This window comes from Eleutherodactylus coqui, chromosome 3 (genome assembly GCF_035609145.1).
Source record: "Eleutherodactylus coqui strain aEleCoq1 chromosome 3, aEleCoq1.hap1, whole genome shotgun sequence".
Classification (NCBI taxonomy): domain Eukaryota; kingdom Metazoa; phylum Chordata; class Amphibia; order Anura; family Eleutherodactylidae; genus Eleutherodactylus; species Eleutherodactylus coqui.
The window spans coordinates 117958922-117977408 of NC_089839.1; the positions used below are offsets into that span (position 1 = coordinate 117958922).

At 43.3% G+C, this 18487-nt stretch overlaps 1 protein-coding gene across 1 annotated transcript in view; it reads right to left on the reverse strand.

The window, feature by feature from the left end:
* The window catches only part of PCNX2 (pecanex 2), a 397565-nt gene that overhangs the window by 276578 nt on the left and 102500 nt on the right, over positions 1-18487 (reverse strand). The window contains exons 10-12 of the mRNA XM_066594873.1: positions 15901-16054; positions 3609-3641; positions 1154-1325 (exon numbers count right to left, since the gene is read on the reverse strand). Coding sequence (XP_066450970.1) covers positions 1154-1325; positions 3609-3641; positions 15901-16054 — 359 coding nt within the window. The remainder of the gene's footprint in view (positions 1-1153; positions 1326-3608; positions 3642-15900; positions 16055-18487) is intronic.

Sequence of the window (18487 nt, forward strand, 5' to 3'; positions counted from 1 at the left end):
GACAAATCATTCTCCTCTGCCACAGCTGTAACAGTAACAATGGGTGAGTGCTGCCTCTGATTGGCTCAGCGCAGGGACCAACCAGGGGCAGCTCTCACTCACACCCATTCATGAATTCATGAATAGGTGTGAGTGGGAGCTGCCTCTGATTGGTCAGGCTGTGACCAATCAGAGGCAGCTCATTCAGCAGGCGGGGATTTTAAATCCCCGGCTGCTGAATACTACTCTGAGCAGTTCAGGAGAACTGCCGCCGGCTGCGGCTGAACTCCGTCTGTCGGGACAAGGTGAGTATATATATTTTTTTTGTTTTTACACATTTCTGGATGAATTTCAGGGAAGGGCTTATATATTTAAGCCCTTCCCGAAAATTCATCCCGCGATCGCCCGCAGCGCATTGCTTTCAATGGAGCCGGCTGTATTGCCGGCTCCATTGAATTCAATGCGCTGGACAGCTCCGGTCCGTTTCTATTGAAACGCGGCTAGGAGCAGTATTTTCAGGCGATTCTTCGGCCCCGGTCACGCGATTTGCGGATGCGCATGCGTCATGCGATCCGCAAATCGCGGGAAAAAACGCCCGTGTGACTAAGGCCTTAGAGTAATATGCAAATTAAACCAAATACTCTAACAAGGTATAAATGCACCTCAAGTTTTCACAGTGATTAGAAATCAATATATTCTTTTCTGCTGCTAACCAATCCACCACTGGCATAACTATAGAGTTTGTTACGGGATGCTGCTGCACCCGGGCCAAGGAGCCTTAAGTATTCTAGTTTCTATTCCATCAGGGCTTCTTTTTCTCCTCCGCACTCTTTTTTTTCCACAATCCTGTTTTCTCTCTACTCTGTTTTCTTACAAAGTTTGTCCTAAACCACTTGTTTTGTGGTAAGGGAATTTGCTTTGCAAATGAATTACAATGTGAAGGCTATTCTTAATGTGCTATACACAGGCAAGGTATTTTTGTATCAACAATGTAAACCCTATTAATATGATGTATACTTGGTCCTCATTGTGAATTGTTGCTTTTCAATAAAATAATTTTTGAACCATAATATAAAGCCTGTTCCAATATTGTTTGGATAACTCCAGCAAGCGTATTTGACAGCTCACACATAATTATTTGACATATATCAATCTGTACATTAAAAAGACTTACTAATAGTTATATCTCTCATTGTTTGAAACAAATTTGGAGACAGTAAATGAAATCCATAAATTGTAGGCAATTGCATCTCTGCGCATTTGGTTCCAGCATCCAGGAGGAGAATGAGTCCACAAATAATACAAAAATAAACTGGTCTGCTGTATGTTATTATTTGATTATAGCCCTTGGAAAAAATAAATGAGACAAAATAAATATGCAAATAATTTATTTAGCGATTTAGTTTGTAAATCCACTATTGAACAACAGTTTGCAGTTTACATATACAATATATACTATACTAATTTACATAAAATGCTGAATCCCTTTGTAGAGGAGTACCGATATCACAGCAATACAGAACATCTAACTGCTACTCTGACCTACATATTTTTGCTCAGCAAAACGTTTTAAAAAAGAATATTTTTTAAAGTAACTGTATAAACCCACTTAGGGGCTTTAGTAAACCCATATTTACATGGCTGATATTTCTCCAAGATGGGCAGAATTCACGGAAAAATAATCCATTCATTAGAATGGGTTCATTCACATAAGCGATTTTTCACTCGGATTAATGGTCTAAGTTTGAAAATAGTTGCAAATCCTATTTTTAAAATCACAGAAAGGGAAATATCAAACAGGCCCAAAAAAATCCCAGACTTCAGCTATATACTCGCCTAAATACTAATACAAGAGGGCAGGTAGAGGTATAACATCCCTCAACATGCAGACAGCCAGAATGCTAAACAAAGGAGCAAGTAACACAAGTGAGAAAACTGATGGGTCAGCCTTATACTGAGAGGGGAGGCTCCTTAGCCCTTATCACTGCACAAGAGTAAATGCAGGGTGTCAGACCACATGGTATGTGTAGTGCACCATGCAGGCTTACAACCTATTAATGATGCCATATGTGAATCCCATAGGTGAACAACATCGGCACTGGCACCCTGGGACTCCTCCAGCGTTCAAAGCCGGACTGCATTTTACTGATAAATACAAGGTGTAAGCTGATACTTTTGCCAAAATACGTGAGCCCACAACCCACATCACGGGTCTTCATTTATTGTAGGCCCTCCATGGTGCATCATATGTATTATGTGGTATGATAACCTGTATTCACTTTTTTGAGCAGGAATAAACACCAAACAGCCACCCTCCTCAATAAAAGGAGGGTTTGTGAGTGGCTGCTCATCAATATCCTCACATGTTACGCTCTCCTCCATTTGGTATTCTGGCTGTCTGCATGTTGGGCGTTACATGGTTTATATGCCTGCCCTATTATTTCAGTATAACAGTGAGTATATGGCTGCTTTCTGTGACTTTTTTGTCTGATATTTCTCTTTCTGTGATTTTAACTAATGTTAGTCTAGGGACCGACAATACACAAGGGCCCTTTTTGTGGGTTGTGGGCTCACATATTTTGGCCAAAATATCAACCAATACCTCGTATGTGTCAGTGACATGCAGTGTGTGGTTCACCTGTGCGGTGCAGGGCAACCTGCTAGATTCATATATGGCAATATTAATAGATTGTAGCACTGCATGGTGCACTACTTGTACCATGTGGCCTGACACCCTGTATCTACTCTTTTGTGTAGGAATAAACACTAAGCAGCGATAAAAGGAGGATTAGTGAGTGGCTGTTTCATTAGTGTCTTCACATTTGTTACTCGCTTCTCCATTTAGCATTCTGGCTGATGCATGTTGGGGGATAAGTGCTGTCCATACCTGCCCTCTTGCATCAGTATACCAGTGAGTATTTGGCTGCTTTCTGTGATTTTCTTTTCACATACTATTTTTGTTTGAATCTCACTTGAGAATAGCATATGTAATGTGCAATGTCCCACACATGTGCTGTGTGATGCGAGGTGTACCCAAGAATCTTGGGCCAATGTGCTAATGCCCATGTGAATGCAGCCTTGGAAGAAACAAAGGCAACCATGAATACTGAGAGCTGAGCACAAAATAACACAGAGCACACATGAACACTGAATGCTGACTAGTATACAAAAATATAACCAGCATCCTCTCCTTGGAGGAGCTGGTTTAAGTACTCTACAAGAGAGTCCCGATAGACTGACTGGACTAATTGACTTCTCAGCTATCAAAACAGCAACTCAGCAGAGATGTTTCTCCCTCAGTGACAGATGCAGAATGAAACTGCACATGCACCAAAAGGTGCATCACGTTGTCTGATGCCGATGTCATGGTGCTAGCCCGGACCTGCACCTGTGATCAGTCCTGTTAGCGCCAGCAGCGCCCTGACAAACTATTCTAACACAATAAACTTTCATTGGTAGTGTTTTCCTACATATGACTTATAGTAGCCATGTTTTCTCAAATTGACATACTGTACATGTACATATGAGAGGAATCTTGTAATCTTAATTAATTAATGCAAATCACATTTACTTTTTTCTAACACGATAACATGCAGGTGTATTTAGTGAAGATGCAATCTCTAACTTACATGGACTGGTGATGCTGGATCCGGCTGCACACTCTAAAGACAGAGGAGAAAGAAAAATATTCCATCACCATAACTGGATTATTATCCATATTTAGGTATAAAATAAAGCACAGGGTTAATAAAAACACATAAAGAGATATTACAATTTAATTTTTGTGGGCCACTCCGGTGATTTGTTTTTTCATTCATTATGTTGTAATCACCACCCTCTCCCTACCCCCAGTACATATAAGTCAGCTAGTATTAACTTGGTTAGTCATTTCTTTCTATCTGAAACTCCTGGAATCCTTCTTGTCATGTGATCTTATTTCTGACCAACTCAGATTTACTTAGGTTTATGTGTTCTCAAAACTAGTCAGATTCTCATGTTTCATGTTATTACCTGGACCCTACCGCAGAAATTGCTTGGAGGGAGACACAAACACTCCTGTCACAGTTACTGATGATGATCACACAGTTCCTGTGATCATGAAGGAATAAAGACGCATCCTCATTAAAGATGAGCGAACGTGCTCGTTTAGGACAATTACTTGATCGAGCATCGCTTTTTTCGAGTAACTGCCTACTTGGGCGAAAAGATTCGGGGGGCGCTGGGGGCGGGGTGGAGTGGGGGGTAGCAGGGGGGAAAAAGGGGGAGCTCTCTCTCCCCCCCCCCCCCCCACTCCTTCCCGCAACCCCCTGCTTACCCCCGGCGCCCCCCAAATATTTTCGCCCGATTAGGCAGTTACTCGAAAAAAAGCGATGCTCGATCGAGTAATTGCTCTAAACGAGCTCGTTCGCTCATCTCTTATCCTCATGGATGCATGAAGCTGCACACCATTCTGCTGCCATTTTGTGTCTTCAATTCATGTCACTTTGGATCTGGATCCAATCTACTTCTGTGGCGTGCAGTAAAGCATAAAAAGCCTCCCCATATTTGGTTTTGGTGAGTGCTGCTGACCCCCTATTTTACTTGATCACGCAGTTCCTGTAACACTTATGGTCTGTAGCTTATTTAGAAGAATATATAAGGTAGTGATAATTAAACTGTCCCCTCAGCAGGCAGAAAGAACATAGAATTACCTATCAGACGCAGATGCCCAACCCCTGTCTCAGAGACAATCGTTTATAGATGAATGACTAAACTATTTAGACAGAATGATGCAGCACCAGACCATTTTTAGGTTTGCATGAAAGATACAATCAGCACTTTATCACTGATTATTTTTTACTGCAAGCGTTCAAAACCTAACAATTATCATGCTAACCCCTCAATCTAACGAGCAGTTTGTATTATTCCAATGAAAAGGGCCTTAAAGGGGTTGTCTCGCGAAAGCAAGTGGGGTTAAGCACTTCTGTATGGCAATATTAATGCACTTTGTAATATACATCGTGCATTAAATATGAGCCATACAGAAGTTATTCACTTACCTTCCCTGCGCTGGCGTCCCCGTCTCCATGGCTCCGTCTAATTTCAGCGTCTAATCGCCCGATTAGACGCGCTTGCGCAGAAGGGTCTTCTCCCTTCTGGTCGGTCCGGGCACGAGCGGCGTTCTGGCTCCGCCCCTTTCTACGCGTCATCGCATAGCTCCGCCCCGTCACGCGTGCCGATTCCAGCCAATCAGGAGGCTGAAATCGGCAATGGACCACACAGAGCCCATGGTGCACCATGGGAGAAGACCCGTGGTGCACCATGGGAGAAAACCGCGGTGCATCATTGGGAAAGCACCGGCGGCTATCTTTAAAAGAAGAAAAGAAGATGCTGCGCGAACTGGGAAGGAGGTAAGCGGTTTGTTTTTTTTTAATTACAAACGGTATTGATTTTAACGGGGCAGAATGCGGGGGTAGGTTGAAAAAAAAAAATTGCATTTCGCCGCGGGACAACCCCTTTAACACTTATGATTTACTGTTAATTGTCAGACTTGCAACTTCAACCTGGCAATGATTGATCGCTCACAAGTGTTAGGGTGGCATCATATGGAGCTTTTGGTGTACACAATATGCAGAGAATAGAATACTTTGATATCAATAGGTTCATCCTCATTTCCCTTTTTTGTACGCACATTTCTCATAAATGCACTCAAAAATATAGGACCTGCTCTATTTGCGCATCGAGTCCTCCATAGAAGTCTATGGGAGGTGCATAAATGTGTGCACAAATGCACAATATGCTGCGCAATTCAGTGAAAAAGAGAACACATCTAGACCTCATTAAGCTAAATAGCCTTTTAAGTCAGGGCGGGGGTGTCACACGCACGTGAACATGCCTTGTAGGCACAAAAAAAAAATACAGATGTATGCACAGACACGTGCGCAAATCTTTGTTCACTGTGCAAATACGCATGTATGTGCAATTGCACATGCTTCAGCGATACGCATTTGAACAGTGAACAAAGTGCTTTTGCATGTGTATACATTTATATTGAACTGTACTTTTCAATATAATTGGGGCTACAGGATCCTGAAGTATTTTATCAAAATATATGCCAAAAGCACACCCTTTTGTGCCTGTTGCACTATGGGCACTGCAGTAAATAGATCAGGACATTATTTTGGCATATGCTGCAAGAGGATATCACACTTCAACCTCAAGGCCTTCATTAACATTAGTGTTTAGCTGTTCAAATCCACTATTTTTGGCAGGGCTGGACTCCTCTCTAATATCTATGTATAAATAAATACACTCTAATAGAAAGGTAAAAATATACATACTTCATTATGAAAAGCCATAAAATACATTTAAAAAATGGCACAGAAACTCATATGTCCCTTAAAAAGTGTCAAACGTGCATTGGGGAGCAGCTGTCATCTGGGTCTGTATTGTCTTTTATGTCGATACATGCAGGGGCATAGCCTTAGATGGCGCTGGGTAGTGTCAGGACTCAGGGTCCGGGAAACTGGAAGTCCCTGAAAATACCCGCAACCCCTGTCCCTGCCTACTTGCCCCCCTGGGCTAAGCCCCAGGGCGACAACTGGGCGACGGTCCCTACACTCACTAAGGAAGGGGAACACTGGGACTAACAAACAGACAGACACTGGAACAAACAACAGCAAGGAGAGTCAGACAATCCGGGTCAGCAACGAGAGGGTACGCGGTACAAGAGGGTCAGGCAAAGGCAACGTCAGGTCAAAAGGCAGAGAGTCAGTGTCAGTATCAGGACTCAGGAGTCAGGAGTCAGGAATACGCAGTACGCTGGTGTAGCAGGAAATCCAAACTAACACTGGCACTGGTTTGCAGACACCAGCAGGTTTAAATGCTGTCAGAGCTCCCGCCCCAGCAGCTGATTGGGCCGGGGAGCCTGACGGCAGCTGAGAGCACCCAACAGCACTGGGGAATCCGCCCCCAGCCCTGCAGGAGGCAGGAGAGGAGACACATGTCTGGTTGCCATGATACCTAGGACGCGACGCGGGGCAACACCCACCGCGTCCCTAGCAACCCGGCGGCGAGGCGGAGCTCGGTGGCCAGGGGAGGTGACGAGGACAGGGGCCCCCCTGCGTCGCACAGCAGCCGCACGTGTGACAGGACCGGCGGTGCTGGCACGACGGACCTGCGAACCGCCAGTCCTTACAGGTAGCTGTTACAACCAGGCCCTGCAGCCTTAGAGGGCCCAAAGGCCCCTCCATCACATAAGACGACAACAGTAGTATAGATAGCACATGGAAGGTAGGGGGCCCTTTTAAACATTTTGCATTGGAGCCCAAGAGCTTCTAGTTACATGAAAGAATATATGTTGAATGGCCACTCCAGCGAAAACACATTTTTCCATCCCTGCCTATCGTGCGCTGGAGGTCTTCACTATGTATTTTCAGTCACTACCATGATGTGCAGCCTCCTGTCTGATACATATAAATCACAGTCCTGAGAGTGAGAATGTTTTAATTTCATCTTCAATCAATCCCATGATGTATCAGCAGAGCATTAGCTAGGGGACTATACCATTTCCGCCTGCTGAAGGGAATACTATTATTACATTCTCTATTCACCTAAATAAGCTACAGACCACACGTATGTAGTCAGAAGAATGAGTTGTGATCTCCTCTATTATAACAGTGTGACAGGAGCTGTGTGATCATCATCTGTGATAGGAGAGTCTGTGTCCTCCTCTAGGCAGTATCTGTGGTAAGATTCATGCAACAGATGAAATTGATTGATGAGAAACACTCAAGTAGATCTGAGCTGGTCAAAACTCAGTTCACATGACCATCTGAGAAGAAAGTTTCAGATAGAAACCAAGGTAACACTAGCTCATTTATATATATGAGGGTGATAGCTGCATAATGAATGGAGGAAAAAAATCACCTGCGTGAATAAGGAAGATTCACAGGTTCTATTGCATAAATAATAAATCGATTTTCTGGCCACAAACCCAAAGTTTAAAGCTACTGATAGATATTTTCTAAATGTTTGTGGCAAATATCAGAAACTAAGGGTTACAATCAGATATGATACACAGTGTAATGTATAGTATAATATTATTTGCAGTATATACACCGATTTGCCGTCTTACTAGAGACACCTTCCGTTTCATAACTGGGGCTTCCCTGTATGGACATTAGACATGCGCCCCCAGAGTGCAGCATAAAACTAACTGAGCAAATTTTCTGCAAATCCGTTTCATCACGACTCTACAGTACGATTATATAATTGAGCAATCTGAGCAACTTCAAATAAGAGGCATGGTCATCAGTCCTAAACTAGCTGGGGCTAGCATGTCAAAAACTGCCAATTTGTAGGTCACATGATCGGCCAGCCTCCATTTTATGGTGTTTGTGGTGCATTTTGCATTGCTGTCTAGATTTCTTTGTCATGGCTTCTGATGATGAGGTAGTTTTGTCGGCATGGCTACTATCTAGCCACATCGGAGAGTGACGCTAGACCTAAGAGGATGAACTGAGAAGGAAGAAGTGGCCTCTTTGAGTTTACCCTATGTTGTCGAAGCGTGGCCAAAAGGAACATTTTAATAGCCTTTATGGTGACTTGCGCATTTACGGCATTTTGTTGCCTGACGGTCACCTTATTTGAGGATGCTCATCCTAGCCTTTCCTATACTGACACTGGCATCTATTTCCGCAGAGATAAGGCTTCCGGTTACCCTGCGTAAGTTGTTTTTGTTTTTCATCGACTATGCTTTTGGAATTTTCACCAGCAAGTGCAACTTGCAAGTGGAACATTTTCAGCATGCTCCTGAAAATGTGAGCACGGTAATTCGTGTTTGTGTGGTTGCACAATTTTTGCTGGGCCAACAACGTGGGTTAAAAGAGGCTCAACTTGCAACTATCCCATTATAGGCTGCAGGGACCTTCCTGCAGTCTACTTTCTGCGTGCATAGGCAAATGAACTCTTTTTGCGGAGGCCAATAATCTGATCTCTCTAAACCGTGTTATGGTTTTTTTTTTAACTGGTTTCCCTTTTTTTATGCTAATATTAGAAAAAGCATAAAAAAGGGTTTTTTTTACATTTTTTTTTTACATTTTTCTTTTTTTTACACTTTTCTTCTCTTTTTTTTCACTATTTGAGTCCCTCTGAGGGACTTGCAGCACTATGCCTATGATCGCTGTCATAAGGCATGGCAGAGCTACTGCTCTGCCATGCCTTATCGCTTGTACAGCGATTATAGGCACAGGCAATACAGGACGCCGGTGTCTGGCCAATGACATCGCGAGAGCCGGCCGGAGACACAGAGGGAGCGCGATCCCTCTGTGAACTCTTTCCCCGCCGTGATCTACTTAGATCGCGGCAGGGAAGGGGTTAACAGCGGGGGGCGCATCTCCGATGCCCCCCCGCTGTTGCAGCGGGACGCCGGCTGTGACTGACAGCCGGCTCCCACTGCGGGATAGCGCGGGATCTTATGTGATCCCGCGCTATCCCCAGGACGTACCGGTACGTCCTGTTGCGCGAAGTACCAGGCTCCCAGGACGTACCGGTACGTCCTGGAGCGGGAAGGGGTTAAAGGCTGTTTTAGTTTAATAAAATAGTTTTAAACGTGTGTGTGGGTTGTTTTTTTAAAAATGAAATACATATGAATCAAGGCACATAGATGGTGTAAATAGGTAGTCATAGACCTATAAATGACTGCCACTTAAGGAGTGGGGGTAACAATTTTTTGGCCGTCTCCTTCTCCATGCACAACACAACTTTTGCTCATGTTAAAACAACAAAACTGAAAGTTTACATTGTACACCTTTGAATGAATGTCAGGCGTAGTAGTTACAACAGTCATTCAAGCATCAATGAAGTAATCCAGCCTTGAACAATTATCACATAAACAACATTCCTTGGAAAAAAGAGAGAACTATTGCTTGCAAAAATGTTTACTGTAACAAAAAATAACAAGAACATCATAAACACATAAATCAATTTGACTAAAATGTTTATATATAACACAAAACTTTACAAATCCATATAGCAACGGGGTGGCGATTCTCCCATAGATTGCTCGATGGTAGGATGTCGAATGGTCAGCCCACTGTGGCATGGCTGTGCTTCGGGCTCTGTGGACAGTGGTCAGTTTTGTGACCTGTGTTGTTGTGCAGGTGGCATTTCATGCCTAGGATATTGGCCATAGTAACGCTCACAATATGGGGTGGACTGCCCACTTTCAAAGCCCAGATATCTGTGCTGGCCATGGCTGAGTGTTGTGTGGGCGGTGGAGGAAGGGCTTCAAATAGACTGGTTGGTCGCTTACGACAGTTTACAGACCAGTGGTCTAAGCCTTCAAAACCTTCGTCCGGGATATTGGCGGATGAGCATGCCTCAGATAGGGTGCATATGACAGATTGCATCGGCCAAACGGATATGTCCTCAAGTCACCATAAATTGTTGGCCACAACTTTTCTAGGACAGACATTCAAGTAATAAAGTATATTTTGATCTACACCTGCACTGCAAGTCATTTATTTTGGAGCACGATGTGAGGAGACTGATGAGCTGGGTCTGGTTTCCTGTGGTCTCATTTCTGCCACTGTAGCACCTTGCTAATCCCCTTGATGTTCAGAACCAGCCTCCCTTGCAGAAGTACTGCCTGGAGATTTTGTTTCCACGACAGGTGGCAAGTCCTGTGACTCTTCATCCTCAGTTATCCAAGTTATCACTTGTTCTGAAATGGCAATTAGAACCATTAAAAACTATATGAATATCACAGTACTGATAGCGATCTGAAGACAGGGCACATTTTTGGTGAAAAAACAGCAGTAAAAAACTCAACTGGGCCCTCTGACATAGAAGACATTTTGAGCACAGCATGGTGCAGGTTTATGTGTGAGGGCCACGCCCAACTGTAACATAGCGCTGATGAGAGAAAAAGAGTTGCTAATATAGATCTCATGGTTAAAATTAATATGAGATCACATGACTATCTGTTGAAAAAGAGTCCCAAAGTACCCAGACAGAAAGGAATAACTAAGCAAGATAAGAATAGTTCATAGGTCATTTTATATATATACACATATATATATATACATACACACACACTAGTAATTATTAGGAAATTATAGTACCAGTGTTTCTTGTGGCGCAATGCACGACACAGCTCTGCTACATCCTAAATCCATCCTGATTGCCAGACATCACACACACAGCTGTACTACATCCATCCTGATTCCCACACATTATAAACACAGCTCTACTACATCCATCCTGATGCCCAGACATTACACACACACACACACAATCACATACGCTACATCCTGATCCCTTCAGCTCATCCAGAAGTGATGACAACCAGCACAGCAGACTCCTGGATATAGTGATCAGCCCCATGTCATGTGATTCCTGGCTCCACCCACACAGGTGATCACATGTCAGTGACATCATCACAGGTCCTCGTGGCTGCTGTCGGCTTATTCAGTATACAGTACTTTTTACTAAACTGCGCAATGGCTACTCCCCCAACAGTGACATCACCGCAGGTCCTTCGACCCACCAGATCTCTGTGATGGCAGTAAGTCGGTGTCTTCTATCATGACCGCTGAGTTGTGTATGAGATAAGAATGGCTTGTATTCTCATTTAGTGATTTTCGTCCTCCCCTTCCAAGAGTCCCAACTTTGCAGTTCTTCTGTTGGTCAAGCTCTTATTTTAGATATGTTGTAGGACCTGTGATGATGCCACCAGGGGACAGAACAATGACGTCACCAGGGGCGGAGCACGAGAAGCACCCACACATAAACATACATACTCACGGTCCAGTGGTCGTTAGTAGTTTGAGATATATATATATATATATATATATATATATATATACACACACATACATATATATATATATATATATATATATATATATATATATATATATATATATATATATATATATATATAGTGTAGTGGTGGAATAGAAATATCTACATAACATTCGAAAAATTTTAAAAAATAGCACTTAAATAAACATATGTCTAATATGAAGCCATTAAAAAAATGTTTTTCTCTTTAAAAACTGGAAAGAAAGCAAAATCGTTTAAAAAGCAAGAGGGAAGTATTATTTGAAATAAATGTAAAAGGTTACTTACAATGCCCCTCCACACACTTACAAAGAAACATCAGTCTCTTCAGATAAATATTTTTTTTTTGTTCTCCCGCCTGAACCGCTCTTTTGTTGGGCACCACATCCCCTTCTAAACTACTCTCCGGCATTGCACTACCTTTTTTTCTTTAATGCTGTCCTCTGTAAAACATAAATTAAATACACACATTTAATAAGCAGAAAACTGCTTTAGTATTCTCACAAAACATGTGCTAATTGTTTGAAAAAATAATCATACATTTGAAAAAAAATGCCAGTCATCACATGCCCCCCTCCCCCCCCTTCCTTAAAAAAGGAAGCATGCACTGGACAATGCTATACTGTAAACGATGCAAACAAGGAGCACGTTTGGTGAAGATGATAAAGGAATGTACAGTGCTCTTTCTGCTTATTATATGTGCAAAACATAAAATACAAAATACTCACAAACTTTTATTTTGAGTCGGTGTGCTATTCTCCCACTGCTCCTTGAAAACTCTGCTCGCTACTTCTTCCCACAAACGGTCTTTTAGGCACCTATCCTCATAGTCTGCTGACCTTGGGTCCAAAAGTCCAGGCCATGAAAGAGATTCATCTTTCCATCTCCACATTCTTGGGCACATTGATGTACAGAAATATTGGGCTGTGCAATAGAAAGTACCAGACCTCCTACTTCATGTAATTTCTTTCATAAATTGCGTAGTTAATAAATGCGCAGCAAATATATGTATATACATGCGTTTTTGTAGCGTATTTAATTTTATTTTACAGCGATGCTGCCACTAACAACAACATTACATATATAGGTGGCGAGCACTGTCAGCAGTTTCACAGCATCACATTTTCCCCCTCTCATACAGTGATGGCAATCTCTGATCAGTAGTTCTGAGAGTATTGGAAGAAAAAAGGTCGAGCAACCCTGGTGGAGAGGATACGGGATAAGGCCTCCTCACACAGACGTTTTTGTAGAGCGTTTATCGCTGCTTTTTCAGCGCAGCGTAAACGCTGTACAAAGCTCCCATTCATTTCACGCCAGCGTCATAACGCAGTGTCTTTAACGCTGCACTTTGATAGCAATGCATATTCTATCCTTGCCTGTTTTCAGCTCTGCGATGCCTATTAAAATAAATGGGCAGCGGTTTCAGCACTGCCGAAAGCGCAGCACGACTTGGTACTGTGTTTTGGGCAGCACTAAACGCCCTAGCTACACTACCTGAGGAAAAAAATCCATACTCACCTAGCAGGTGCCGTCGGGGTCCCTGCCGGTGTTCTCCGTAGTTCTGGGCCGGCTGCTGGGCACTTGTCAAGCCAGCAAAGCATCTATTGCTAGTGACGGGGATTGAAATCCCCAGCTTCCAGCGAGATTGCTCTGATTGGCTGAGTGACAGCCGGCTCAGCCAATCACAGCCAACACTGGATGCACCAATCACTGCTATTGAATGGCTGTGATTGGTGCATCCAGCACTGGCTGTGATTGGCTGAGCAGCTGTCACTCAGCCGACTTAGCCAATAAGAGCAATCTCTGGCTGGAGGTGGGGTCTTCAAACTCCGTAACTAGCAAAAGATTCTCGGTGGGCTTGATAAGTGCCCAGCAGCTGGCCCACAACTACGGAGAATACCAGCAGGGACCCTGACGGCACCTGCTACGTGAGTATGGATTTTTTTCATAACGCATGACAGTGCTGCTACAACCGGGCTAAAACAGCAGTAAACACAGCGTTAAAAAACACTGTGTTACTGCAAACACCTGTGTGAGGGAGGCTTTAGAGTGGAAATAGTGAGCCTAACTGCTGAGATAGAGAAGCCTTCTTGTTTATGGAAGGTGCAACCCACCCTAAGGGCTCATGTCCACGGGGAAAAGAAGAATTAAAATCCGCAGCGGATTTTAACTCTTCTCCCGCGCGCGGATCCGCACCCCATAGGGATGCATTGACCACCCGCGGGTAGATAAATACCCGCGGATCGTCAATAAAAGGGATTTTAAAAAAAATGGAGCATGAAAAAATCCGGACCATGCTCCATTTTCATGCGGGTCTCCCGCGGGCTTCTATTGAAGCCTATGGAAGCCGTCCGGATCCGCGGGACACAAAAATCACATTTTACTTACCCGCTCCGGTTCTTCTCTTCGGCGCCGCGCCATCCTCTCTCAGCCGCGGCCGGATCATTTTGCTTCGGCCCGGCGCATGCGCGGGGCACGTCACCGACGTCATCGTGCACATCCGCCGAGCCGAAGAATGAAGATCCGGCCGCGACGAGAGAAGATGACGCCGCCGCGAAGAGAAGAAACGGAGCGGATCGGAGGTAAGTTTATTCTCATTTATTTGTATTTTCAGCGCTCATGTCCGCGGGGCAGGAGGGACCCGCTGCAGATTCTACATGTAGAATCCGTAGCGGGCCCGATTTTCCCCGTGGACATGAGGCCTAAATGATGTTAACCCAATAGGTAAGCATGTGGAACTACAAGTGGGAGGAAAAAAGCTATTTTGTGGAGGTGTAAATGTGGCGTAAACTTCAAACGTGATATAAAATTCTTGAGGTTAGGTATTTTGCCAGAGATCTCAGTGTGTTATTAAAACCAGCTTGTATACATGTTTTGTGGTATGGGACCCTCTTCCTCAGTGCTCGCTGGGGTTAAACATCTAAAGATGCTAACCATGTATCTAACACAGAGTTCATTAGGTATTGAAGATTCCCATACGTATATACAAGCTGGTTTTAATAATAAACTGAGATTGTTTTCGCAAAATACCTAATCTCAATAACTTATATAATGTTTGAAGGTTGCGCCACATTCACCCCTCCATAGAATACTTTTCCTTTTCCCCCACTTGCTGATCAATGGTTCTGACTGCTGGGGTCTTGACTGTTCCCAGTATCTAAAACTGGGGCTGTCACCTTATGGCAGCTTTCAAAGGGTCGATTGTAATTGTAAGACTGTATAGTAAGTACACACCACAGTAGGCTATTGAAGTGTGTGAGTTACCGCAAATACACAGGAAACCTGCGTACTCATTGTGTATTTGTGCACCATTTCAATGAGCCCGTTCTTTTTTGCATTCCCAAATATACAGTGTATTTGCACATATTGAAAAACACTAAAGCTGCTCAAAAACAGGGGCGTAAGCGATCTTCAGTTGCACAAATACATAGCACATTTGCACAACAAAAATGCACCTATGTCCACCTGAACAAGCCTTAATAGTGAGCCCCATAGTGGTCCCAGTAGTTAGTGGCCCCCATAGTAGTCCCAGTGGCAATAGTGGTCCCAGTAGTAACAGTGACCCCCATAGTATTCCTAGTGGTAATAATGGTCCTCATAGTATTCCAAGTAGTAATAGTGGTCCCAGTAGTAACAGTGACTCCCATAGTGACCCCAGTAGTGATAGTGACCCTCATAATATTTGCAGTAGTATTAGTGGTCCCAGTTGTAACAGTGACCCCCATAGTAGTCCCTATAGTAATTGTGACACCCCTATGAGAGAGCATCCCTACAGGCATTCTACTCACCCAGCCTACAGGTCCAGCAGCAGCCACTGCTGAGTCTGTAACCCATGACCTCTCACCTCGGCATCCCCGTCGCGTAAAAGGCTGCGCAAGCATACGCAGGGGAAGAAGAGGTCAACAGTCACAGACTCTGCACTGCTGATGCAGGACTGGACTTGCAGGTGAGTACCACCTTAAATGAGGAGGCGGGATGGAGTGTTTTATATTTGTTGCCAAAGCCATCTACAATATCATAAGCTGTAAAGAAAATATACACTGCACAACTAACATTTTTGCTTAGCACAACTGAGCAGTATAAACATATCCTTACCTTGAGAAGGCAAAACTGGCAGCTGGCAATGACAACACAAAACTGGAATACCCAAATATCTCTAAAGACATCTTTCTGCAAAACTAAAAATCCAAAGTATGAGACAAAAATGGCCAATAAAACGCCTAAAATGTTCTCGCCAACATCTTCTGTTCTGCGAAACAAAAAATAAAATAACACTTAAATATACATAGAAATACAGTACATATTAACTTTCATAACCTGTGAAAGAAAATTAATGAATTGTTGAGTGTATGTAGCGGGATCTTTGGAACACCAGAGTGTTTCTAGTCTAGTTTATATATACATATACACACAGAGTACATTTTGTGACTGCACGCCTTTGAATAGAACAGTGCCGTGCATTTCGCTATTCCATACAACAGGTAAAAAGGTATATCAACATGAACCAGCTCAACAAGGGCCAAATGAACACTCGTATGCTCTTTATTAGATAAATGAAACTCTATGGATGGGTTTAATGTACGTGTATGTGGCAGCGCATAAAGCAAATGGACTCTAAAAAACACAGTGTACATTAACCATAGATCAGCTGAGAGAGTTCTTTTTCTCCATTAGATCTTAGTCAAAACCTGGTAATAGGGCCTAGTTGTTGTAAAGTTGAGAGGAAGCCGAGTCCTTCCTGCATTTAAACAGTTCTGGTTTTGGACTGTTCATTTTTATTAATTAGGGATCAACTGTGATGGTGCTTTCAGAAGTCTGCAGCTTAGGGTCGTTTCACACCTGCATTGGGGGTTCCGCTTTCCTGCTCCATTTGGGGAGCAGGAAAGGGGAATCCCTGAGAACAAATGGCTCTGTCTCTGGATAGAACTGAATAGCGCTAAACATACCCATTGACTATAATGGGATATGCCCATGTTGCGCTGCTTCTGGGGGCCATATAAATTACCACCTCACAGGATAGGGGATTGCTTATTCCAGACGGCTCTGATTCTAATGCAACAAGACTTATCCAGACCTTTCATGGTTGAAGTTGGCACCTCAGAGGTTCGGGTTAGAGTGGTACTTTCTCAAGGAGCTGTTATGTTGCAAAATCTTTGTCCGTGTGCTTTTTTTTTCACGTACATTTACTACTAGTGGGCAAAAATATAATATCGGTGACAGAGAGCGATTGGCGATTGGCAAGTGGGCTTTTGAGGAGTGCCGTCATTTCCTTAAAGCTGCTCGACATAAGGTGATATTTTTCGCACCACACAAACCTAATCTACTTAGAGTCAGCTAAAATACTTAATCCGAAACAAGTGTGGTGGTCACTATTTTTCTCGCAGTTCGGCTTTGTAGTTACATATCGTTCATTTTGTCCTGGTAGTATCGCACAAACCTCCTATGCCCATTATTTCTGAAAGGGTTATGGTGTCAGTTTCACTGGATTTGGAGGAGCAGGTCTGTAAAGTGCAGGATTTAGCCGCGTCAAGCCGTCCCACGGTAAAGCTTTTTGTCCCCGTTCATTTGAGATTACGGTTGCTGTCTGAAGTACATAGTTCCATGTTGGCTGGTCAACCTTGAGATCAATAATAACCAAAAATTACCCAGAAGAATTCTTTGGTGGCCGTCATTATGACGAGATGTATTCAGTTTTGTCTCTTCTTGTGAGGTTTGTGCCAGAACAAAATTGCCTTGTAATCCCTCTGCTGGTGGTTTGATGCCTTTGCCAATATCTGTGAAACCTTGGACTCATTTGTCTATGGACTTTATTACAGATTTGCCACCTTCTGAGGGTACATTGTCATCTGGGTTGTGGTTGATTGTTTTAGCAAAAGGTGTCATTTTATGGCTCTTCCCAGTCTTCCTAATGCTAAAACCTTGTCCAGATTGTTCATTGCTCATATTGTGAGATTACAGGGGTTACCAGTGAATATCGTCTCCGATCGTGGGGTGCAGTTTATTTCTAGATCCTGATGTTTTGTTTACTCTTTGTTGGGAATTCAGCTATTTTTTTCCTTGGCATATCATCCAGAGACTAATAGACAGACGGACAGATGTAACCAGAGTCTAGAAAAATACTTACAGTGTTATGTCTCAGAGGATTAGCAGGATTGGTGAGGGTTTTGCCATTAACTGAGTTTGCACTGAACAATAAATTGTTGGAATCTACGGGGATGTCGTATTTCTTTGTAATTCTGGATTTCAACTGTGTTTTAGTCCCTTTTCTAAATATGTTTCATAAATGCCAGAGGAGAATGCGTTCTCCTCTAACATCGAGGCGGTGTGAGAAAGTATTCAAAAGAATCTTCATAGGACGGTTCAAAATTTCAAGTGAGCAGTGGATAATAATCGTTTTGAGGGGACTAATTTCTTGGTGGGAGACTGTGTTCTTCCCTATCTGACGTAGGGTATACCAGTGGCCAGGGTACATGGTCAGGTTCGTCCTTGTCAGGGCGGGCTACCTGCATGTATGCTGGTCACTTCCCTGAGTAAAATTCATTAGGGACAGTGTTTTCGTTGTTGCAGTTGTCTTTATTGTTTAGCACTAGAGATGAGCGAACGTACTCGTCCGAGCTTGATATTCGTGCGAATATTAGGGTGTTCGGGATGCTCGTTACTCTTAACGAGCACCACGCGGTGT